This window comes from Canis aureus, chromosome 3, assembly GCF_053574225.1.
Source record: "Canis aureus isolate CA01 chromosome 3, VMU_Caureus_v.1.0, whole genome shotgun sequence".
Taxonomy (NCBI): domain Eukaryota; kingdom Metazoa; phylum Chordata; class Mammalia; order Carnivora; family Canidae; genus Canis; species Canis aureus.
The window spans coordinates 45,326,217-45,352,658 of NC_135613.1; the positions used below are offsets into that span (position 1 = coordinate 45,326,217).

Genomic DNA, 26,442 nt, shown 5'->3' on the forward strand with positions numbered 1-26,442 from the left:
ATAAATTACATGTTGTTAGTTAATTATAAAAATACATTGTATTTTTCTTTAAGAAATTTATTCTATATCAAGAACTTTACTTTGGTAGGAGAGCTAAAAAATTAAAACCACAGCTAAGTTGCTTATTTCCACCCCAGTTCATAAGCACAAGTAAGGACCTTCTAAGTATCCATTCTAGAGAGCTGGGTCAATGTGACGAAAATTATACAATTAGGAAATGCCCTTAAGCATAGGCCAGCAAAGGGTAAGGGGCCAGACAGTAAATATTTTCAGCTTTGTAGACTATGTGGCCTTCAGCATAACTATTTAACTCTGCCGTTAAAGCACAATAGCAGCCATGGATAATAAGTAACCAAGTAAGTGTCTCTGGATTTCAATACAACTTTCTTTGTGTAACTGTAAGATTAATTTTACATATTCTTCATGTATCATGAAGTTCTTTTTTTAAATATTTTATTTATTTGAGAAAGAGAAACAGAGAGAGAGAGAGCATGAATGGGGGGAGCAGCAGAGGGAGAGGGAGAAGCAGGCGCCCCACTGGGCAGGGAGCCCAATGGAGGGCTTGATCCCTGGGGACCCTGGAATCATGACCTGAGCTAAAGACAGATACTTAACCAACTGAGCCACTCAGGCACTCCTGAAGTTATTCTTCTTTTGACTTTATCCAACTACTTAAAAAGTAAAAACCCTTTTAGCATGTGAGCCATACAAAATCAAATGGTTAGGGCATATCTGGCCCATGGGCCACAGTTTGGCTACCTGGCTTCTAAAGGGTTCATCTTAGAGGAGGAAAAATTGGAAACATAATAAAGAAGTTGAAATTTTAATATTTCCTGCAGAAAGTAGAAAGTAAGCAGCAATGACATAGAAAATGACAATAGCATTTCTAAATTAATAAGTGAGAAAGGGGGGTTAGCCTTGCAAACAAAAAAATTAAATACTTGATTATATAGAATATAATCAAGTATATCATGTCACTCATTAAATATGAATTTGCTTCATTTTCCTATCAGATTGAATTAACAAAAGCCATAAATAAAAAACACATTCAGTTCTTCTGATATACAAAACATCAAATTAAAGAATATTATACTTTAGTGGATTTATTCTGAAAATGCAGAGAAATTTCAACATAAGGAAGGCTATCAAAGTAATTCTTCATCTTAAAAAAAATCAGAAAAATATATGATGAAGTCTAATAGGTATTTGATAAAATTGAAAAGCTATTTGAAACAAAATAAGTTCTTAAGCAAAATATAACACTCTTAAGATGACCAGTATTATATACACAAATATAATGTAAAGACCACTTTATTAATTTACTATTTATTTTTTCAAATACTTGAACCAGCAAACATCATACTGACTACTGAAATGTTAAAACTGCTTCCATTAAAATTAGGAACATGAAAGAAATGCCTACAGTCATTACCATTATTAAGAATTCTTCTGGTTACATTCCCAGTAAGGACTTCCCTAGCCATGCTGTCTAAAATCCAGTCCCCCACCAAGCCTTCCTATCCCCCTTCCATACTTTCTTTTCTCCTCAGTCACTATTTAATATTTCTCATGTTTATGTTTGCCTTCCATTATAATATACATTTTATTCATCTGTTTCATTCACAGTTGTACCCTTAGCATCCACAATGCCTGGCATTAATCTCAATAACTAATCGTTGCATTATAAGTCATAAGAATGTGAAGCAATCAACTTAAATTCTGGAAGAAACAAAATTGCCTTTTTATTAGTAGATAGCAATAGTGTATACCTAGAAAACCCAAGATAAAAAAAAAAAAAAAAAAAAAGAAAACCCAAGATAGACTAGTAAAGCAGCCATTAAATTTAATAAAATAACTGGACAACGTTGCTGGAGATAAGATGAATATACAAGACCAAGATTTTTCTTTGTACTATAACAAGCATTTAGAAATAAACATGGGAGAAATTTCTCAGTCACAGTGGCAAATAAAGGTGGTAAGTAAAAAGGTACGAGACTCCTTATCAAAATACCACCAACATTTTTCACAGAGCTAGAACAAACAATTCTAAAATTTATATGGAACCAGAAAAGACCCTGAATAACCAAAGTTATATTGAAAAAGAAAGCCAAAGCTGGAGGCATCACAATTCCAGACTTCAAGCTTTATTACAAAGCTGTAATCATTAAGACAGTATGGTACAAGCACAAAAACAGACATATAGATCAATGGAACAGAATAGAGAACCCAGAAGTGGACCCTCAACTCCATGGTCAACTGATCTTTGACAAAATAGAAAAGAATATCCAATGGAAAAAAGTCTCTTCAACAAATGGTGTTGGGAGAACTGGACAGCCACATGCAGAGGAATGAAACTAGACCATTTCTTCACATCATAGACAAAAATAGACTCAAAAAGGATGAAAGACCTAAATGTGGGACAGGAATCCATCAAAATCCTAGAGTACAACACAGGTAGCAACCTTTTTGACTTCACCTGCAGCAGCAGCTTGCTAGACACATCTCCAGAGGCAAAGGAAACAAAAGCAAAAATGAACTATTGGGGCTTCATCAAGATTTCCTTCTGCACAGCTAAGGAAATAACAAAACTAAAAGGCTACTTACAGAATGGGAGAAGATATTTGCAAATGGTACATCAAATAAAGGGCTAGCACCCATGGTCTATAAAGAACTTCTCAAATTCCAAACACAAAAAAATCCAATCAGGAGATGGACAGAAGACACGAACAGACATTTCTCCAAAGAAGATCATGTGGCCTACACGCAGATAAAAAAATGCTCGACATCACTCAACATCAGGGAAATACAAACCAAAACCACAGTAAGATAACACCTCACACCAGTCAGAATGGCTAAAATTTACAACTCAGGAGACAACAGATATTGGCAAGGATGTGGAAAAAGGGGAACCCTATTACACTGTTGTTAGACTGAAAGCTGGTGCAGCCACTCTGGAAACCTGTATAGGGCTTCCTCAAAAAGTTAAAAATAGAACTATCCTGTGACTCAGCAATTGACCCAGTCCTAACGGACTACTTAGGCATTTATCCAAAGGATACAAAAATAGTGATTCAAAGGGGCACATGCACACCAATGTTTATGCGGCAGTGTCCACAATAACCAAACTATGGGAAAAGCCCAGATGTCCTTCAACAGGTGAATGGATAAAGAAGATGTGGTACAAATATACAATGGAATATTACTCAGGCATCATAAAGAATGAAATCTTTCCATTTGCAACAACATGGGTGGAACTAGAGGGTATTATGCTAAACAAAATAAGTCAGTCAGAGAAAGACAAATACCATATGATTTCACTCATATGTGGAATTTAAGAAACAAAATAGATGAACACAGGGGAAGGGGAAAAATAATAAGATAAAAGCAGTGAGAGAGGCAAACCATAAGAGACTCTCAACTATAGGGAACAAACTGAGGGTTGCTGGAGGGAAGGCGAATGAGGGGCACTTGGTGTTATGAGCACTGGGTGTTGTATATAACTGATGAATCACTAAATTCTACCCCTGAAACTAATAATACACTATATGTTAACTAAATTGAGTTTAAATTAAAAAGATATATATATTTTTTTAAGTACAAGACCTACATAATTAACATTACAAAAAGTTACTAAAAGGAATAAAATATTATGTTATTATAGTAACATATTTGGATAGGAATTCTGAATATCATAGAATATGGTGTTTCTTGTACTAGTGCAAATATAATGCAATTCAAATTATAACTTCAATGAAATTTGGGGGGAACAAAATAACACAATTATGAAATCCTATGGAAGAATCAATGACTCATAAGAGCCATAAAAAATCCCCCAAAATCTAATCTATAATGATGGACAGCTTTCCTTAAAAGATATTACAATTTATCATAAAGTTACTGCAATTGGAATAGTATGTGGCTAATTCAGAATAAATAAAACAGTGAACAGAATAAAGGCCAAAAGTTCCAAATATAATGAAAACAACGTATGACTAAAATGACATGAAATTTCCTTGGGCAGAAGATGGTTCATTTAATAAATAATGCAGGAAACATTTTCTGTCCATTTGGAAGAAGATGAAAATTAAACATATCACATTAAACAAAAATAAATGTAATACAGATTACATTTAAATGCAAAGCATTAAAACAAGATTATCAGAATAAAATTTAGTAGAATTGGGGTGCCTGGGTGGCTCAGTGGTTGAGCGTCTACCTTTGGCTCAGGGCGTGATCCCAGAGTCCCAGGATCAAGTCCCACATCGGGATCCTTGTATGGAGCCTGCTTCTCCCTCTGTCTGTGTCTCTGCCTCTGTCTCTCTCTCTCTCTCATGAATAAATAAATAAAATCTTAAAAAAAGTATTTAGTAGAATTCTTGCACAACCTTGCACTGAGGGAGATGTTCATAAGCAAAGCAGAAAATACAGAAACTATAAAGAAAAAGACAGACATTAGCAAAAGACATCCTAACTGAAGTCAAGATATACCAAAGCATAGAGGGAAATATTTTACTCAGATGACAATCAAAAAGTTAGTATCTTTAATATAAAAAAAGCTTTGAAAATTGCTAAGAGAAGTATAAATACGTTAAAAAAATGGGCAAATAGACAAATTTACAGAAAAGAAAATACAAATTTCTAATAAATACAAAAGGTGATCATAGTCATGATAATGCCAATAAAACCAAAATGGTATTCAATATTTCACCTTTAAGAATTACAAATTTCTGCAAGCATAATAACAGTATGGACAAGTGAGGACATAGAGAAATGGGTACTTTCACAAATTTCTAGTGAGAATGTGAATTAATATAAACTTTTTAGATGGTAATCTCAGTATGTGTTTTTAAATTTATTTATTTTTTTTGTGTGTTTTTAAATTTAAACTACACATACCAGGATATTACTGAAATATCTCCAAGATATACTACATACAACCACAAGATGTAAGATAGTGTGTATAATCCCTTTTTCTGTAAACTAGTATGATGGATTCAGTAGGTATTGTATTAGAGTAGGTCAACTACTACAAACTATAAAACCAAACATAGGGATCCCTGGGTGGCGCAGCGGTTTGGCGCCTGCCTTTGGCCCAGGGCATGATCCTGGAGACCCGGGATCGAATCCCACGTCGGGCTCCCAGTGCATGGAGCCTGCTTCTCCCTCTGCCTGTGTCTCTGCCTCTCTCTCTCTCTCTTTCTGTGACTATCATAAATAAATAAAAAATTAAAAAAAAAAACATAAAACAACTCAAAGGTTATTGTTACTAAGTTGTGGGATAGTATAAAAGATATTAAGGGCTAGTCTTAGACAATTCCAACTGGCCACAATTAGTCACTTGACCACAAAGGAAACAGAAATGTCATCTAGCTGTGTGCCCAAGAGGAAGAGGAGAAATTTTGATGGACAGCCCAAAGTCCCCGCTATAGATAATGAATAGGGAGATAGGTAGGTAGATAGACACATAGATATGGAGGAAGTTATCTACCTGTATTTGTAGTTATACTACATAAATTCAGTATAAATGTGATTTTTATTCCTGGCAGAAATGATAAGAAACTCTCCATAAGGGTTATATTATAACTTAGAACCAAATGGAAGAGGAGGAAGCTTTTGTTTTATTTTATATTTCTCTGGACTGTTTGCCTTTCTTATATATATATTTCCCACCCTCCAAAAAAGTAGCTATAGGATTTATTCAAGTGACAATAGTACATCCCATTCTTCCTCTTCATTTCTCTTTTCTCTGTGTACTTAAAATATATAGATACATTTTAAGTGGCTAATAAGTATATGTCAAATAAATAGTACTAAAACAAATATACTGAAAAAAATAAACATACCTTTTCTCCTAGAAACTTGATAAGCTAGCCCACTGAAATGAAAGTGTCAATATAAGGATACAAAAACAAGGCTATTTAGTGCATCTTTATTTGTAATGGCAAATACTGCAAATAATTTGAATACCTATTGATGAAATTTCAAAAAGTACAAATTATAGAATTGTAGCTCTCAAACTTTTTGGTTTCAGTACTCTTTACACTCTTAAAAAGTTATTAAGAACTCCAAAAGGAAAAAAAAAAAAAAAAGAACTCCAAAAGGGAGTTCTATATGAATTGAATTTATCCATATTTATCATAACAGAAATTTTAAAATATAATCTCATTTAAAAATAATAAACCCACCATTTGCTTCGACGTGGATGGAACTGGAGGGTATTATGTTGAGTGAAATAAGTCAATTGGAGAAGGACAAACATTATATGGTCTCATTCATTTGGGGAATATAAATAATAGTGAAAGGGAATAAAGAGGAAAGGAGAAAAAATAAGTGGGAAATATCAGAAAGGGAGACAGAACATGGAAGACTCCTAACTCTGGGAAACGAACTAGGGGTGGTGGAAGGGGAGGAGGGCGGGGGGTGGGGGTGACTGGGTGGCAGGCACTGAGGTGGACACTTGATGGGATGAGCACTGGGTGTTATTCTGTATGTTGGCAAATTGAACACCAATAAAAAAATTTATTATTAAAAAAAGAACTAAAAAAATAAAAATAATAAACGTACCATATGTTAATACAATAACATATTTTATGGAAAATGTCTATTTTCACAAAACAAAACACACAGTAAAAGAATGGCATTGTTTTCAGGCATGTGGGTGGCTCTGTCAGTTAAGCATCTGCCTTTGGCTCAGGTCATGATCCCAGAATCCTGGGATTGAGACCCGTGTCAGGTTCCTTGCTCTGTGGGGAGCCTGCTTCTCCCTCTCTCCCTCTGGCTACTGCTCCCCCTGCTTGTGCTTTCTCTGTCTCTTTTCACATACTCTTGATACTTTTTAAATATTATACCAAAACTCCACAAGTGGCTGTTTATTAAAGGTTAGTTGCAATGTAGAATCTGAAACCATATCAATGAAATTTTGTACTGTTAGATTAAAATCTTTATTTTGCACTTTGAATAGATCTCTTGTTCATGATTTTTAATATCATGCATAGATCATCTGGAAAATATTGGTTCACTGAGCTATGCTGATCTCCCAAGTATTGACACACTTCATTATGCAATGAATTATCAAAAAATAAAATTCATGAATATCATCACTGATGATATGGTGATGGTGATGGATAAAAGTTTTCCAAAATTGCTTATAAGCTTGAATTTTATCATCAGCAACAATAGTGTCAACTGTTTTCCTTGAAGTGACAGTCTTTGTTCATCTTCATATATTTTTTCATTTAAGTTCAAATACCTGAGTCTGAATAACTACAGTTTTTCAGTCTTTCTTTAAAAAAAAGAAAAGAGGGATCCCTGGGTGGCGCAGCGGTTTGGCACCTGCCTTTGGCCTAGGGCGCGATCCTGGAGACCCGGCATCGAATCCTACGTCGGGCTCCCGGTGCATGGAGCCTGCTTCTCCCTCTGCCTATGTCTCTGCCTCTCTCTTTCTCTCTGTGTGACTATCATAAATAAATAAAAATTTTAAAAAAATAAATAAATAAAAAGAAAAAAAAGAAAAGAAAAGTACTTCCTGGAAAAAGCAGCTAGTTTTAAGCTAACAACTCAATCATGTAAGTGCATTATTACCGTGAGACAACCATCATATCCCAGTATGTTCCAAAAGCTCTTCATGCAGCCTTCCCATTTCACCACCCACCATTTTGACAAGGCATGTACTCAAGGACTGATATTTAATATAATTAATTTTTACTGCCTCATCAATGGACATTCTTTCAGTGACACCAAATAAAACAAACAACAGACAAAAAGCCAAAAAAAAAAAAAGCCAACAAACAAAAACCAGGGAGTTATGAGTGGTGAAGAATGCATTGACTATCATCGTAGTTTGATGTGACAGCCTTGATTCATGCTAAGCAGCCTAAATTTGAATCCAGTAACACCACCTCCTTAGCTGTGTGTGACTTAGGGCATATTTACTTGATTCTACTGAGCTTTAGTTCCTCTATCTGCAAAACAGTGATAAAGTGCTATTGACTCTCATGGATTTTTTGCAACAAATGAATGAAATAAAACGTTTAAATGCCATGCCCAACGCCATGACATAGTTTAAGAGCCCAATACATAGTAGATGGATTTCAACTACAGACTGCAGTGTTAATAAAAGCAGCACCTCAGATAACAGGAAATCTATTGTTATAACTTACTGGAGAGTTGACTGTCAGATTTAGAAATGAAAACATAGTTTTGTGATTTCCTTACTTTGTCTTTCTATCTGTGAAGACCTCCAATTGTGTCACAAGACTCAACTATCTGGGTTGTCAGTTTTTTTAACTTCTAGAATGAGAACACAATGTCCTTCTACCTTTGAGAAAGTAAAACCCAAAGCAGCCCAGACTATAGGAAAGAGCTTATTATTCTAACACTTTCTGGGTTTTAGCTGTTTGGGGACCTAACCAACACACATATGCCTCCAGTTATCTTCAAGTACAAGGGCTGCCCTACGACCCAGCAATTGCACTGTTGGGGATTTACCCCAAAGATTCAGATGCAATGAAACGCCAAGACACCTGCACCTCCATGTTTCTAGATGTTTCTAGCAGCAATGTCCACAATAGCCAAACTGTGGAAGGAGCCTCGGTGTCCATCGAAAGATGAATGGATAAAGAAGATGTGGTCTATGTATACAATGGAATATTACTCAGCCATTAGAAATGACAAATACCCACCATTTGCTTCAACGTGGATGGAACTGGAGGGTATTATGTTGAGTGAAGTAAGTCAATCGGAGAAGGACAAACATTATATGTTCTCATTAATTTGGGGAATATAAATAATAGTGAAAGGGAATATAAGGGAAGGGAGAAGAAATGTGTGGGAAATATCAGAAAGGGAGACAGAACATAAAGCCTCCTAACTCTGGGAAACGAACTAGGGGTGGTGGAAGGGGAGGAGGGCGGGGGGTGGGGGTGAATGGGTGACGGGCACTGAGGGGGGCACTTGATGGGATGAGCACTGGGTGTTATTCTGTATGTTGGTAAATTGAACACCAATAAAAAATAAATTTATTATAAAAAAAGTACAAGGGCTGCATATTAGGGAACACTTATCAAGCACTTTAAGATGTTTTGAGAAAAGCACTTTGTTTAGATTCTTATACATTGACCATGAATCAATGTTTAAATTCTCAGTAATAGTATACAGCAACCCAAAATTTAAGAGTGGATAGTTATTTCTGGATGATGAGGTAAAAGTTGATTTTTATTTTCTTTTTATGTTTCTTTGTTTTTGGTTTTGTTTTACATTTTCTTACCATCAGCATAATCTATTTACTGTGTTAAAGTTATTTTAAATTTTTTTTAAAAGGAGAAAATCACAGTGAGTTTGGTTTATGGCATTTTTACTGCGATTTTGCACAGCATTTAAAATTTCAAAGGATAAGTTAAAATTTTTAAAGAACAGTGCACTCACCTTGGCAAAAGGAGGAAATAGACTTCACTGTGGTTTTAACCACTCACCCACAACTTTGAGGAAAGAAAGATTGTCTAGCCAAAAGCCATTACTTTAATAACACAATATAAGCATTGTACTGAGCAGTAAAACATGTTAACATGTGCTAAAGCTCTACCATCTTTGGGTATTGGCTCTTGTCTTAACAAAGAGCAAGAGCAAGCAAATCAGTTATGGAACAGCAGACAGTGCAACACACACTTTATAAGTCTTGTTTTAACATCACCCAGTGCTTCTCTGAGCCCCAAAACCCTCCAGTAGGCAGCTGTCCATCCTGAAGACTTTCCTCCCCTGAGGAATCCACCTTCGGGAGGTTTTGCACTGTGCTTTCCTCAGAAACATAATCATAAACATAATTTGGGAGCTGGAGGTGGTTTCCTCACTCAGTGGTATGGAAGAGAAAAAAAGAATACTTCCTCAGAGGGACCTGACAAAGAAGGAAAGTAGCAGCCAAGTTCTACGCTTGGGAAAATGCATTGGATTTTTAAAGGAAATTGAATCCTACCCATTATTTTCTTTAAATGTCTGGCTTCAGAAAGATTAGACATTCTGGGAAGAACTCGGTCATCTCCACCCACCTCATTTTACAGAGGAGAAATGACACAGCCAGTGTCTTGAGGCCAGTGAATAGCCAAGTCAGGGCTGGCCTTCTGTTGTACTGGTTACCTCTGCTTGTTGACCAGCAGCTTCCATGATATTAGTTACATGCTATTAACACACACACACACACACACACACCAACAAAAAATAACCCTGAGTATGCCGTGTAAAGCTCATCAGTAAGGCAGGAAGTGGAGATATAAACCTCTATGTCTGAAAACAAAAAGTAGTTCCCACTATTACCGGAGTGTTGTTCCCAAAGTGCTCCCTCAATGTAATCTTGTTCAAACTCATTTATCAGTACCTTAGCATACTGGCAAGTACCAAGAAAACCTACATGAATGAATGCTGATTAGGCAACCACTAATGGGTGGAATAGATAATACATGAGAAAATACTCTGTGAAAGATAAAATAAACTATTATGATGTCAGTGGTGTTAAAAAGAAAGCCTTGCATGGACATCCATTCCACTGCCCTATGTGTTTCATGGATATTCCAAATATATTCTTTCTATCTTTCTTTTGTTTTTAAGATTTTATTTATTTACTCGTGAGAGAGAGAGAGAGAGAGAGAGGCAAAGACACAGGCAGAGGGAGAAGCAGGCTCCATACAGGAAGCTTGATGTGGGACTCGATCCTGGGTCTCCAAGATCACACCCTGGGTTGAAGGCGGCACTAAACCTCCGAGCCACCCGGGCTGCCCCCAAATATATTCTTTCTACTGCATTTTGGCTTGCTAATCCAGAGGTGGATAAATAATGATAAGCCTAGTAAATTATGCTTACTGTCTTAAGATTTAAAAAACTCTTATTATATCTGTTAACATCTAGTAACTATGAACCTCTCAATGTGGGAGTAGTAAGTTCATAATTTTTCAAGAAATTAGCCCACCAAAATATGAAAACTGTGGGTCATTTTCTAAAAATATTTTTGTTTACCAAAGTCATTTGTTTTTTTTTAAGATTTTATTTATTTATTAATGACACACACACACACACACACACACACAGTAGGGAGAAGCAGGCTCCATGCAGGAGCCTGATGTGGGACTCGATCCCAGGTCTCCAGGATCATGCCCTGGCCTGAAGGCGGCGCTAAACCGCTGGGCCACCAGGGCTGCCCTACCAAAGTTGTTTGAACGCACACTGAAAGCTTTACAATTATATATGTGCTTGCAACATTACGTAGTCACATTTTCCTTTTTTAACTTTTTATTATAAAACTATAACTCTCAATGATGAACATAGAATCTTAAGCAAATTCTATTTCACACTTTAACATAGGATTAGCCAAAAATTCCAGTCAAACTTCTTGAATTGAAAAATGAAGAAATGCAGTGAAGTCAGTCCCCTCGGTATTTCTGAAACACATTAGACTTATTCCTACCTTCTACATCTTGATCAAACAATCCCTACTAGAACTCCCATCAGAATTCCACTTCACCTCACTCTTCGTAACTCCCCAAATCCTACGTGTCCTTTAGGCCCTCTAACAAATACTCCTGCTCTCAAATACCCCTGCCTCTCCGATGCTATCATTTATGACAGCAGTTCACCATCTTCTCTTTCCCACCTGAGATCCAGTATAGAACAAACAAAGACCTCAGCTCTTGAAGCCAAATGGACTTAGTTTGCTCCCTAGCCATGCTACATAGCAGCTGGGTGAACAATTTTGTCCCCAGTAAAATGGTAAATGGAGGTAATATTGCTTACTTCACAGGATGCTTATCAGCAAACTGAATGAGATATTGCACATGAAACCACCTGGCACTTAATAAGTGCTCAATAACATTTTCCTTCCTTCTATCCATATTTAGCATCTGCCTAAATTCCACCTTATTATGTTCTATAATTATCCACATGTGAAATTATCCCTGCCACTTCGACATGTCCCTTAAAATCATGGGTTTCTCTCTAGTCCCCATAGCACCCGCCATAGACATTGAGCTCATCAATGTAGTTATGCAATCAAATGACCTCAAGCTGGAGACTACAGCACACGAGGTCCTTATTTTCTGAAAGGTAGCAAGCTCACTTCTTTCCCAAGCCAAATTCAATTTATTTTAATAATTAAGCCCTTAAACTGATACAGAAGTGGCTTAGAAGTCTAGAGAAACAAGTTCTAAACCAAGCCCGGAAAAACAAATAATAAATGAAGGAGTCACATGAGTTCATGTTACCTTGCTGACTTTGAGGGATCCCTTTGGGTGCCTTCTCCACCTGGAGCTAGCACAGAAATGGACAACTGCTTTTATGTACTCTAGCCCCCAGAGGAGCTTCATGGACTCCTCAAGAATCTGATGTGGTGAACATTGCCAAATTAAGTTTTGAAGTTACTGTCACACTCTTGTCCAATTTATACTATCTTTCCCAACATTTTATTGGTCAGAGCCTCATTTTAACAATATTTACAAAGCACAAAGGTTACATCGTGAAGTTTTGATAATGTGCCTTTATGATTATTGCTAGTTATTCAGTCACTTCTGAACACCATCACTTACCATTAACTGCATCCATGAAACAATAAACAGAACGCTCTCTTAGAGAACATCTAGAAAAATACAGGCTTTGGAAGTAGCCATGTATAACTCTCAATGAATCTTTCCACATTTGGCCAGCAAAAGTTTGTTGATTGTATCTCTAACTAGAGCGCTTAATCCTCTTTATTTGGAGATTGACATAACTTTTCCTTCTCATCTAGTCTGCAACTCATTTTACTATCTGTGTGGCTTGGAACATGTAACTGTCTTCTCTGAGTCTAGTTTCCTCATTTGTGAGGAAATTATTTACACTTATGTTGTGAAGACAGAAGAAGTTAACACAGGTAAAACACATAGCATCATATAAGATGTTTAATAAACACTGAGTAAATTGACAATGTGATACTCAAGGGATGATAAATGTGATTTTTGGTTGCAAATAGCTACTACGGAAGGCTTTTATGTATAACTCTTGATCTCATAACTATCCATAAATTTGCACTGCCCTGATCTTTTTCTTTCCTTCCTTCATTCTTTCCTTTCCTTTCCTTTGTTCCTTTCCTCCTTCCACAAATAAGTTCTAAAAGGCAGAACCATTGAGTACTATTTCTGAAACTGTTTTCTCTAGGACATGAGTCTTTGAAGATGGTCTTTGAAAAAAAATCCTATGGTAATAGTCCCTTTCTTGGGGGATTAATAATGCTTATTTTATTTAACGGCTCAGAGAAGACTTATAGTTAGGAATCTTCTTTAATATGTTTAATTCAGGGCAGCCCAGGTGGCTAGGTGGTTTGGCGCCTGCCTTTGGCCCAGGGCATGGTCCTGGAGACCCAGGATCGAGTCCCACGTCGGGCTCCCTGCATGGAGCCTGCTTCTCCCTCTGCCTGTGTTTCTGCCTCTCTCTCTCTCTCTCTGTCTCTCATGAATGAATAAAATTTTAAAAAATATATGTTTAATTCAAAGTTTCCCAAACTTATTTGACCCAAGAAAATCTTTCACCATGAAATTGACTAATATCTGGGGTAGTCATGAATTTCTAAAGAAGATGTATTTTCAGTTTTCTTCTTTTCAGGCACATGGTAGGATTCTATTCTCCTGTTCTTTAAAGCTGGATGTGGTCATGTGACACGTTTTAGCAAATAAAAGATGACTGGAAATAACATCTGTCACTTGTACCTGGCATTTAAGAATTGGTGCCTGATTCCCCAATTCTCCCTCTCTCTCACCTCGATGCCCAATAGCATTCTTGATAGAATCTGGTCTCTGAGTCAGAACAATATAGGGGACAGCCACCTGCTCACCTGTAATGAATATATAACGTAAATGAGAAGTAAATTCTTAGCATTTAAAACCACTAAGATTTGGTGATTATTGGTGTGGCAACATAATTGGACTTATCCAGACTAGTATGATTATCTTAAAGTTATTTACATCTTATAGATGTAGACAATGTTTACAATGATCCAAGTTTTTAGATCAAAGATTAGTTATTTGAACTTAACAGCTGGAATCAATTGCCATGTGCTCAATATGATTGATAATATGAAGATCCACAATTAATAGGAATCAAAATTTCAAATTAACAACGGAACAATGGATGGAGTAAACGTGTATTTCATCTATAAATTGTTATCAAGGAACTGTGGCCACAAGAATATTTAATACATGGTGTTAGAGCAGGATGGCATGAGTTATAAGTACATCTGTCACACTCGGATTTGGAAAATCAGATCTCCATTTTACCATTAAATATCTATGTGTCCTTAGGAAATACTTGGTGTTTCTGAATCTCAGTTTCTTCATTCGTAAAATAGAGATGATGATACTGACTTCTTTAGGGTGGTCATCAGGATTAAATTATGCAGAGTACTATCAGAGTCTCTAGCACAAAGGAAGCTTTCAATAGATTGATCATTCATGGTAATAGTAAGGATTATAATTCTACCAAATATTACATTGTGTCACAGTGGCCTTGGTGTTAGAATGCTAGAGTTTTAATACTAGTTCTACAGTTTCCAGCTAGGAGAGCTTGAGAGAGCCATTTAAACTGTAATTTGATTTTCTAATTTGTAATCTGGAAAAATATCACAGGATCAAATGAAGCGATGTTAATTATAGCACAGATAAATTTTAAAATATACCACATAGGGTGGGGGAGTGGGGGTGACTGGGTGACGGGCACTGAGGTGGGCACTTGACGGGATAAGCACTGGGTGATATTCTATATGTTGGCAAATTGAACACCAATAAAAAATAAATTTATTAAAAAATAAAATAAAATATACCACATATAGTTATTTTATGTTAAGGATGATTATAAGATCACTCCATAAATTTGTTATCAAACATATTATCAGACTTATTTTTTTTTAAGATTTTATTTATTTATTCATGAGAGACACACAGAGAGAGAGGCAGAGACACAGGCAGAGGGAGAAGCAGGTTCCATGCAGGAAGTCTGACATGGGACTCGATCCCGGGTTTCCGGGATCAGGCCCTAGGCTGCAGTCAGCTCTAAACTCCTGAGCCACTCGGGCTGCCCAAACTTATTTGTATTCATACGGATTGCTTCTAAAGGGTGTTTTCATCATAGGGCACCCCTATTCATCTAGCTATTTCTGGGAGTCATTGACAACTCCTCATTCTCCCTCTCTCTTCCCTGACTAAAACCTCCTTCTTGCACACACATCCATTAAACCACCAAGTCTACCTCTAACTTTCTCTGTGATCCACTTATTCATTCTTCTTTATCCTCTCTGCCATGATCTTCAACTCTCATTTAGAGACTGCAACAGTCTTTCAACTGGCTCTATCTCCTCCATCAAGCCATTGTTCACACTGCTGCTGAAATGATCTTTCTAAACATATGCTTATATTATTTATTGCCCACTTTGAAAACTCTTCAGTGGCTTTCCATTTTCCTCAAGAAAAAGTCCAAATTTCCTTATCATGGCCTACAAGACCTTTCATGATATGCCTGTGTCTACTTGTACAGGCCCTCAAACTCTCAGTGGTCTAGCTCTATGAAACTCACCATTTGTGGAAACTGTGTTCTCTCTCTCTCTCTCTCTCTCTCTCTCAGCAGGCCTTTGCCCCTGCTGTTTTCTTCACCTGAAACCTCTTTTCCTACCCTCTTTCAAACTAGTTAACTTCTACTCCATAAATACCTGTAGAATGGGTATTGAAATATCACTTATTTAGACAACTTTCTGCATAACTTTATGAATAAAACTTTCTTAGTTCACACTTCAGTAATTTTTTAAACTGCTCTATCAGTAAGAATTTAAGTGAACAGCTAAAAATGTTTTTAATAATATTAAAAAACAATATTTTATATTTACAGTTTAATTTTGTATGGACAAGGAAGCTATTTTCTTTTTATGTTCTTGTCATTATTTTGGGTTTTTAGAAATTTAAAAGTTTTTAATAAATAAATTGAAAAAGCTCAATAAGCAATTGAAATATACAATAATTTAAAAACTCAATAAAAGTATTATCAGTGATTTATGATGTGTAAGATCCCTAAAAATATCCTGGGATACTTTTTCCTTCCTAGTTGAATAGCACCAAATCTTTAATAGTTATTCAAAGAAATACAGACATGGTGAGAGCACATTTTTCATGAGTTGTTCTAGATGCTACACAAATGTGTCATCAACTTAGAAAAAGCAGTGCTTATTTTGATAAGATTCATAACCATGTTTTATATGTTCCAACTTAATGGACATGTTCTGCTTTCTATGTAACCCAGGGATTAGTTTCATGTAAACTGTTAGCCTTTTAGTTTTATCACCCACTGAGTATTGCCAACCCAAGCAAATGAAGGTTAATAGCCTAGCAAATGTTCTATGGACTTGAGGGTAGACTTGAACATTGCAGTAAATCCTGAACAAAACAGACCCAAAGCCCAAATGGAACAAATGACATCATTAGCATAGTCTGTATCTCCTGAAGGAGGAACGGGGCCTTGCAAGGACTAGCCAGCTGCAAAGCGCAAAGAAGTTCTTGGACCAAGAAGTGGGAAGGTGGTCTGGAATAATCAGAATGAGAACTACCATTTCTGAGTACCTACTTTGTGCAGGCATCGTTCTAAGTGTTTTGTGTTGGAGGTAAATTGTACCAGTCAGTGGGAACACAATCTCAAAAGTACCAGCAATATTTGCCTAAAGGAAGTCATCATAAATCTGTTTTCAACCTTTGTCTTGAGGGAGAAAATTGATTTTATATTGTTATAGAGCAAAGAAAACTATAACCTATGTTCAGCTGATTTTCAAGTCTGATTTTACGTTTTGCTTGATTTAATGTTCTGTGTTTTCCACAGTTAACATACCCTCTATGATGTTAAGATATTTTGTTAGGACATTATTTACACATCACTCATTGCATGGACAATGGTTTCTCTGAGGCTGACTGTGCTCCCTCCTAGGCCTTACTGCTTCCTGAACCATGCTATTTAGAAGCAGGTCATAGGTCCCCTCTACTCTATAGATTCATTAGGCCTCTCTCTTTTCGTCATTCCCCACCCCTTCCAGCCCCACGGAAACTTCACTTTTCACTTCCTGTTTAAGATACTTGGAATAGGGGCAGGTCCTGAAGAAGGGAGCTCAGAAAAGGCTCTCTTGAGAAGATGAGATATGAACTCAGATCTGAAGGAAGAGCGAAGAGTTAACATGTTGAAGAGGAGTGAGGGATGGGAAGGAAAGTGTTCATTTGGGGATGAAACCTTAATTATAGAAGAATATATATTCATGTGCTTTGGTTATGAAACTTCATTGAACTATACAGACATTAACCATTCGCTACACAATAGTGGAAAATGTTTAAGGACTGCTCAAAGCCTTGGACTTGAGTTTATGCCTGACTAGTTATCAGATATATGGTCTTTGGTAAGTTATATTACCTATTTAAGCCTTAATTATATTATCTGGAAAATAGAGATTATAATAATAACTACCTCTCTTATCTGACCCATAGGATTGGTCTAAGGATATAACAAGATAATGGACGTGAAAGTGCTCTACAAACTGTAAAGTACTTTAACATACGTTATTACTAGTGTGTTGTTGATAACTAAATCTATTCACAGTACAATTCAATATTTTCTTTTAGGGAGACTTTTATTGAAACAAAATGGCAAATACAGAGTGTTCTGCTTCTCATTTGTATGTAACTACATAGAGGTGAACCAAAGGAACACACTATGATACAAATTGTATCATGAATACAATCTTCCTTCCCTACAACAGTTGCAAGAGCATCTAACAACTTACAACTTACAGAAGTTCTATGTGAAAGGTGGATGGTAGAGAATGACCAAATAAAGTAATGAATATGTAGGAGTCTAAAATAGGAGTCTAAAGTCAGACAAGTCAAGTCATCATTTAGGCTCCTAATTAGTACATTAGCAGTGCGTGTGTGTGTGTGCGTGTGCGCACATGTGTTTTTTTTTTTTTTAAGATTTTATTTATTTATTCATGAGAGACAGAGAGAGAGAGAGAGAGAGAGAGAGAGAGACAGGCAGAGGGAGAAGCAGTTTCCATGCATGGAGTCCGATGCGGGACTCAATCCCGGATCTCCAGGATCATATCCTGGGCCGAAGGCAGGCGCTAAACCGCTGAGCCACCCAGGGATCCCCCACATGTGTGTTTAAGGATAAAATGAGACAGCTAATTTCTAAGCAGAACTTCCATTCAATTCTTAAAATTCTATTTTTTTTTAAACTCCACAACATATGTAATTGGGAAAATGCATATTAAAATGAGATACAACTACACATCAATTAGAATAGTCACAATTGGGATCCCTGGGTGGTGCAGCGGTTTGGTGCCTGCCTTTGGCCCAGGGCGCAATCCCGGAGACCCAGGATCGAATCCCACATCGGGCTCCCAGTGCATGGAGCCTGCTTCTCCCTCTGCCTGTGTCTCTGCCTCTCTCTCTCTCTCTCTATCATAAAAAAAAAAAAAAAAGAATAGTCACAATTTAGAATATTGACAATACTAGAGAGGCAAGGATATGGAAAAGTAGCAGCTCTCATACATTACTGGAAGAAACAAAAAATTGTGGACAGCCACTTTGAAAAATAATTTGGGTTTTGGGTAGGGAGGAGTTTGTCTTGTTTTGTTTGTTTTTGCAAAATTGGACATGCTATACGATCAATAATCATTCTTCTTGATATTAACTCAAAGGAGTTAAAAACTTATGTCCACACAAAATCCTGCACACAAATGTTTTTAGCAACTTTATTCATAATTGTCAAAATTTGGAAGCAACCAAGATGTCCTTCAGTAGGTGAATGATAAACTGTGTTATGTGCAGACAATGGAATATCATTCAGCACTAAAAAGGAATGAGCCATAAAGCCATGAATAGACATGGAAGAACCTTAAATTCACCTTATTAAGTGAAAGAAGCCAATGTGAAAAGGTTATATACACTGATTCCAATTATAGAATATTCTGAAAAAGATAAAATCACTGAGACAGTAAAAGATCTGTGGTTGCCGGATGGAGGCAAGGTAAATAACAGACAGAGCACAGAGGATTTTTAGGGCAGTGAAAATGCTCTATATAATACTATAATTTGGATATATGTTATTATACATTTGTCCAAACCCATAGATTATACAACACTAAGGGCGAACCATTATGTATACTCTGGGTATTTAAGGAGGTGTCAGGCTCATTGATTGTAACAAATGTACCACTTTGGTGAGTGTTGTTAATAATGGGAGAGGCTATGTGTTGGTGGGGGCAAGGAGCATATGGGAAATCTCTTGTACCTTCTTTTGGTTTTGTTATGAGACTAAAGCAACCAAAAACAAATACTAAATTTTTAAAGAAAATTTATTAGAAATAGAGCTTACTACTAGTGAGAAGCCAAAACCAATCTAGAAAGCCAGCAAAATAATTGCTTCTATAATTCCTTCTATAATTTAAAGATCTTAAAATCAAAATTGATGCTAATCTTAAACTATCAGAGTCTGTAAAATCAGGAGTGAGAAGGGTAAAATGAAAGAGGTTCAGTGCCTCAGGATCAGTTGCCCAGTCTAAGAATAATAAAATAGTTTTATTTTTCATTTAGACTTGATGAGCAGGGATGGTACAATACATGAACAATTTTGAATGGTCAAAAGTACATGATAAAAAGAAACATTGTTTCAATTAAATCAAGTTTTTATTTTGTTATACAGCATGTTATAGAAAGTCCAACCTTTAGGAAAGATGAAAAGATGAACAATGAGGATTTATATCAGCAGAAAATTTATAATTCTTATTACTTGGCCTAAGCTCTGGGTCTACCTAAGAAATCACCTTGCTTTTTTTTTTTTTTTTTTCACCTTGCTTTTGTTTAAAGGATGGCTCCAAAGAAATGGAGATTGTGAAGAAGTGAACACATAAAAGGCAGATTCTATCGTTGCACACATTCCATTCTTAGTTTCATACAGACTTTTTTTTTTTTTTTTCAGAGAACTTAGTGAGTTTCGAATGTCTCATCCTCTCCTCTCCACTTAGAAGGCTTTGCAAAACAGGGCACACTGTCCTATGGCCTCGGTTAACAAAACACAGGACTTGTTCTAAAGAACAGCATGGAATAGGCTGTTAGCAATCTGTTTGGGGGAGTTGCTGCCTCCCACTCCTCCTATTTCCACAAGCTAGCTCTAGAACCCTTCATAAGATAAGATCCAGATGCCAACTACAAATTGAGGACTTTCTATTTTCTCTCTGGGCCCACTTAAGCCTGGGCTTAAAACCCATAGCAGATTTTGGGCATGCAGAAGAGGATGCCCTGATGTGTCCCAGACTAACTCTTCTCACTGAATTGGGCGTGTGATGCATAGTGGCTAAACAATGCAATTTTGACATTTGCTGTCATGTCTTTTGCTTGTCAAATAGTCTTACAAAGTTTCATAGCTTCAGCTCTCAAATCTAAGAGGAAAAAAATCTGATTTAGAGAAGCATGTGAGAATCCAATATTCTCATAATACTAACACAAGTGGAATTCATAAATTCTGAAAAATAGATCTTGGGAAGCCGAAGATTTAAGAGTCTATGGAACTTCACCTTGTAAAGATTTTTGGTTTAAGTAATTCTAATGACGTCCAAGTGTGGCTTCTAATGGAATAATAATTTTCTAACCTATTTGGACATTTTATAAATACACATATGTAGTTGTATGTACTTGGAATATGACTAAAAATAATAAGAAAATCCAACAAGACTCTTACAAATAGCCTAGATCACAAACTAATCACATATTTCTGAAATTAAAGTGTATTTAATTTATGTTAAATTGAAATGGAAGCTATACATCAAATATCATTTTTTAACATCAAAATCTGAACTTACTGCATACAATTGGATTATTGGACATTAAACACTGTTTATTCTTTCTTTAAATAGCAATAAGAAAAAATAGTAATGATGAATTATCCTTGATGGTTTGACTTGGGTCCAAGCAAAGTATCTATTATATCTCCCTGAAAAAAAAAAAAAACGTCAAACAATTACAATGCAATAAAATATAAATTAAGAGGTAAAGGAGTTTTTAAAATGTCATTTAAAATTTATAACTTAGTGATACATATAAAGGACATTCAATAAGATTGTAATAAGGAAACAAACCAAAGTAAGTTTAAATAGTAACAGTTACTTCCTAGTATAAATCTTTTTCCTATGAAAGACTCCGTTAATGGAGTTTCATAAACAATTTTATAACTATTCAGTTAAGAGATCATTTTGAAAGCTCCTGTTTAGCCTCCTGTTTGGTTGTAAGTACCATTAAATCTGATTAATAGGTTTTTTGAATCTCCCAGAAAAATAACCCTTAATCTTTAAAATATAATGACCAAAAGCATTATTCCTATTCCTATAGGAATAGGAAACATATTCCTATTAGGAAACTGTATTTATTATTCCTATTAGGAAACTGTATTTATTATTAATGTATGTAATATATTTGTTACAAGGAAATTTTGCTTACCAGCATTGAAATCATTAACACATATACAATACATATATATACTCACACACACATTGTCAAAAATGTTTCAGACTCTCAGCTTAGCCTTCTGCTTTCAGGGCATACTGCTCAAAATAAAAGATGTCTCTAATGTATATATATTCCACATCTTCTTTGTCCATTCATCATTGATGGACATTTGGGCTGTTTCCATAATTTGGCCACTATAAACATCAGGGTGCATGTTTTCATTCAAATTAGTATTTTTGTATTCTTTGGGTAAACATCTAGTACTGCAATTGCTGGATCATAGGGTAGTTCTATTTTTAACTTTTTGAGGAGCCTCCATACTGTTATCCAAAGTAGCACCAGTTTGCATAAAAAAGAATGAAATCTTGCCATTTGCAACAATATGGATGGATAGAGAGTATCATACTAAGCGAAATAAGTCAGTCAGAGAAAGACAAATAACATGATTTCACTCATATGTGAAATTTAAGAAGCAAAACAAATGAGCATAGGGGAAGAAGAGAGAGGAAGGCAAACCAAGAAACAGACTCTTAACTATAGAGAATGATGGTTACCAGAGAGGAGGTTGGTGGGGGTGATGGTTAAATAGGTGATGGGGATTAAGGAGTGTACTTGTTGTGATAAGCATCTGGTGTTGTATGGAAGTGTGAATCACTAAATTCTACGACTGAAACTAATATTTTACTGTATGTTACCTAATGGGAATTTAAATAAAAACTTTAAAAAAATCTAATTTATTGAAATCCAAACAGAAGGATGAAAGTTTTTCTTCCACATTCCAATCTATATTCCCTACTTTTACTAACTATAATATGTCCACTAGGAACACAGCTTTTATATTTGTGTTTAAATAATGTCACATAAATCATAACATATTGTACTTCTATAATTTCCTTCAATTTGCTTTTATCACTCAACTTTTTAAAAGATTTATTCAAAATTTGTCATATTAACACATTGAAATATGTATTATTTAAATTTTTATACTAGAGTCACTCATGTGAATATGCCACACTTTATCCAAAGTTTCACTGATGATAATCTAAGGTTGTTTCCAATTTATCAATATAGAAACAAGGCAGGTATGAACATTCTTTTCTCATTAGCATGTCTTTCAGATCACTACTAACAAATTAAAATCTTGGGAGATATACAGAATCCAAACAGATGTCATTTAAACATCTTATAGATGGATTTTAGTCCTACCATATAGGAAAAGTGAAGTAATTCAGAATTACTGACACAGTAAATAAATGACTTGAAATCAATTGTGTGATATACCAACCCATGGAGAGTTGCAGACTTCCATGAGGAGATGGAGGATGTAGGTAATAGGTAAGTTGACTCCAGGAGACATGCACTCTGAGACCACTCCATTTGGAGGGCATTGACAAATTGACTCTAGAACAGGGCTCAGTGTGGCAGCCAAGATATTTAGCAAAATCTCTTTAAACATCCACAGTCAATATGCACATCAAGCAGTTGAGAAAATAATCTCCAAAACTACTCAGAATGCTTCATTTGTTTATTGGAAAACCTATTCTTACCCTAGAAGAATAATTATTGTATATAGAAATAATACAGCAAACCAAACAGATAATTTTAATATTTTTTTGTATTAAGGAACTTGTATATATTTGGAATTTTCAATATTCATTATTTAAAAGGGAATTTGTCATTATTTGAATGCTTAGCAAATAAATTTGTGATTCTTTTTTTTTTAATTTTTTTCTTAAGGTTTTATTTATTTATTCATGAGAGACATAGAGAGAGAAAGGCAGAGACACAGGCAGAGGGAGAAGCAGGCTCCATGCAGGGAGCCCGATGCGGGACTCGATCCCGGGTCTCCAGGATCGCGCCCTGGGCCAAAAGCAGGCACTAAACCGCTGAGCCACCCAGTGTGATTCTAATTTAAATGTGTAATTGGGTAATTAATTTAGACCTGTAATTATAGATGGAAATATTATTAATTTGTATAAGGCATTGGAACAATTAAGAAAATTTAAGATCCATCATATTCAAAATTTAAAATTTATTAAATTGGGATGCCTGGGTGGCTCAGCAGTTAAGCATCTGCCTTGGGCTCAGGCTGTGATCCTGGAGTCCCAGGATCGAGTCCCACATCAGGCTGCCTGCATGGAGCCTGCTTCTCCCTCTGCCTATGTTTCTGCCTCTCTCTCTCTGTCTCTCATGATTAAATAAAATATTTTAAAATAAAGAAAAAATAAAATTTATTAAATTAATAAGAATTCCTTAAATATCAGATTTGTTTTCCCATAAGACAATTGAAGTACTTAAAAATCTGTATTAAATTTATAAATTAAACAGATTTAAAGAAACTTAATTGTTACAAAAGCTTATTTAAAGTATGTATTAATATTTGTTGGACTTATAAACAGAATAATAAAATATATCCTCTAAATGTAAGAGCTTAAGGTGAACTAATAAGACTTTTTAGAAATTTTATAACATATTTGAATATGAACATTTTAAGCAAAAGTAGATTGAATAATCATGAACAAAAGAAATTTTAAGACAAAGGAGAAAGAAAGAAAGAAGGAAAGAAAGAAAGAAGGAAAGAAAGAAAGAAAGAAAGAAAGAAAGAAAGAAAGAAAGAAAGAAGAAAGAAAGAAGAAAGAAAGAAAGAAAGAAAGAAAGAAAGAAAGAAAGAAAGAAAGAAAGGAAAGAAAGAAAGAAGAAAGACCTCACCTTGATGCCTTACACATACCTCCTAGTACACATGTGCAGGACATTCTCTATGGTATCACTGGCTTGTATGGTATATGAATTTTCAGCTTTATTGAATTGTTCTCCAAAGAGGCTATGCTAATTCAGATTCCTATGACCTTTGCATAAAAGTTCCTAATTCCCTACAACTTTGCTGATACTTAATATTGGCTAATATTTTAGTTTTTGTAAATCCAATCAGTTTGAACTGATATCTTGTATAATTTCAATTGTATCTTTCTTAATTAATAGTGAGAATAAATGTTGCTTCTTAAGTTTATTTGATCTTCCTATTTCTTTCTTATGAATTAGGATGTTATACATTTGCCCTTTTAAGAAATTGAATTGTTCTTATTGTTTTGTTTTTGTTTGTTGTTGTTGTTGTTGTTCTTATTGTTTAATAGGAGTTTCTTATATATAATGGACATTATGTCTTTCATAATCTTGGAAATTTCTTCTTTTAATCTGTTTCTTTTAACTTGGCATATAGAATCTTGAACAGAAGGTATTAATTTTGACATAATAATCATAAAAGAATACTTGAGTTTTATTGAGAGCTTACTATGTACCAATAATAGTTCTAATCACTATGTACCCATTAACTCATTTAATCTTTCTAACAATCTTTGATTCTGGTACCAATATGCCTGCTTTACAGATAAGAAAACAGGAAAAAACTAAAAAAAAAAATAGGGGATATTTTTGGTCTTTTTTAAATCCATCTTTGCCTTTAGATCATTAAGACATTATCCTACATTTCCTTCTAGTGGTTTGTTTTATTTTTCAGTCTTCAGTTCCTTTAGAGTTCACCATCATACAAAATGTGAGGTAAGAGTCTTATTTCATTTTCCTCCCAAGTCACTTCTAGAATTATAAACCTTAAATGGCTTTTTATTTTCTATAAGATGAAGATCAAACTCCTCATCATGGCAAATGACCCAACTGGCCCATTTGTCACTTTTCTCTTAAGCAATCTCTTTACCAGTCAAAAGGTCTACTCATCTTTTCCTTAAAATGTCATGGACCTTTCCAATGCTGTATCTTTGCTCAAGCCTTTCCCTCTGTCTGAAGTAACAGTTCTATTTGCTTGTCTGCAAGGAAAATTTCTAATCCTCTGAAGCACAGTTAAAACTTAACCTCCTGTGTGAAAGGCTTCCCCTAAGTATTCTCATATGTTTTGCTTTCCTTCTTCCCACTCTTCTTTCAAGAGTCAATTTTCCTACTCTGTGCTTCTATTGGAGTTTTTTTTTTAATTATTATTTCAGTGTTTATGACTCAATTATATTTTTGTACATATATTTTCCTTTCTTAGAAACCATGTGCCTTTTATAAGTGTGTTCATTTAGACATTTTTCAATATTTGCTGAGTGCCTATTATGTGCTAGCACTGTGCTTGAATATACAAGTTTCCAAGTAGTTCAGACTAGGAAGAAAGACATATATACAAAATATTGTAGTTTATATATTGATAAATTATTATAGGTCTTGATAGGTACTGTAGATATATATGTGATGAAAAGAATGAACATGCTAATGCCCATAGGTTTCTCTGCTACCACTACCCCAATACACACTAACAAAGATTTTTAAATAATTCAACTCCCTCTCCTCACTGCCCAAGTTTAGAATATCTGGGCAAGTTCTTAGAGCTCTTATGGGATAGAACTGATGGAATCACAGAGATAGAAAGGGATGGATTTAGGCTTTGAGGCTACATTTAGAATTTGAGGGATATGTAGAGAAAAAGAAAAAGATTACTATTAACTAAGTATTTTGATTCATTTTTAATGTTTTTGAGAGACTTGAATAAAGAATAGAATTCTCTGATTCCTTCTGGCTGTTGGGCTGTGTATCTTAAACAAATGTGAGCATAAACATCTCAGTAGCTATTAAAATAGCTTATACTCAACAAATATGTGAGAAATTAAAAATATCAAAATGTTTTACGTCATGAAAAAATAAGCCATTGGGGTCTCATTCCTCACAGCAGACTAAAACTATGATGTAAGAACATGAATTTTGGGAAGAAAATACTTTAGGTAGTGTAATGATTTGGAAAATAGGTAAGTAAAAACAAAGACTAAAATTCATTCATGATCCTAACACTAAGAAATAAACTTTCTGATATGTTGAATTTTCCTCCAGTTTTTCAAGGCATATTTATTCAAGAAATACTTATTGAATA

The 26,442-nt window shown here is 35.2% G+C and overlaps 2 protein-coding genes across 2 annotated transcripts in view; both read right to left on the bottom strand.

Moving 5' to 3' along the window:
* Positions 1–9,604: 9,604 nt before the first annotated feature.
* Positions 9,605–16,627, bottom strand: INSL5 (insulin like 5). The gene is given in 5 exon segments (XM_077883046.1): positions 9,605–9,840; positions 12,243–12,269; positions 12,272–12,359; positions 13,719–13,843; positions 16,615–16,627. Coding segments are annotated over 5 exon segments (489 nt in total).
* Positions 16,628–19,964: 3,337 nt separating this feature from the next.
* DNAI4 (dynein axonemal intermediate chain 4) overlaps positions 19,965–26,442 on the bottom strand; it is a 99,637-nt gene continuing 93,159 nt past the window's right edge. Inside the window, 1 exon segment of the mRNA XM_077892201.1 lies at positions 19,965–21,018. Within this exon segment, the coding sequence (XP_077748327.1) occupies positions 20,968–21,018 (51 nt within the window). The 3' untranslated portion in view covers positions 19,965–20,967.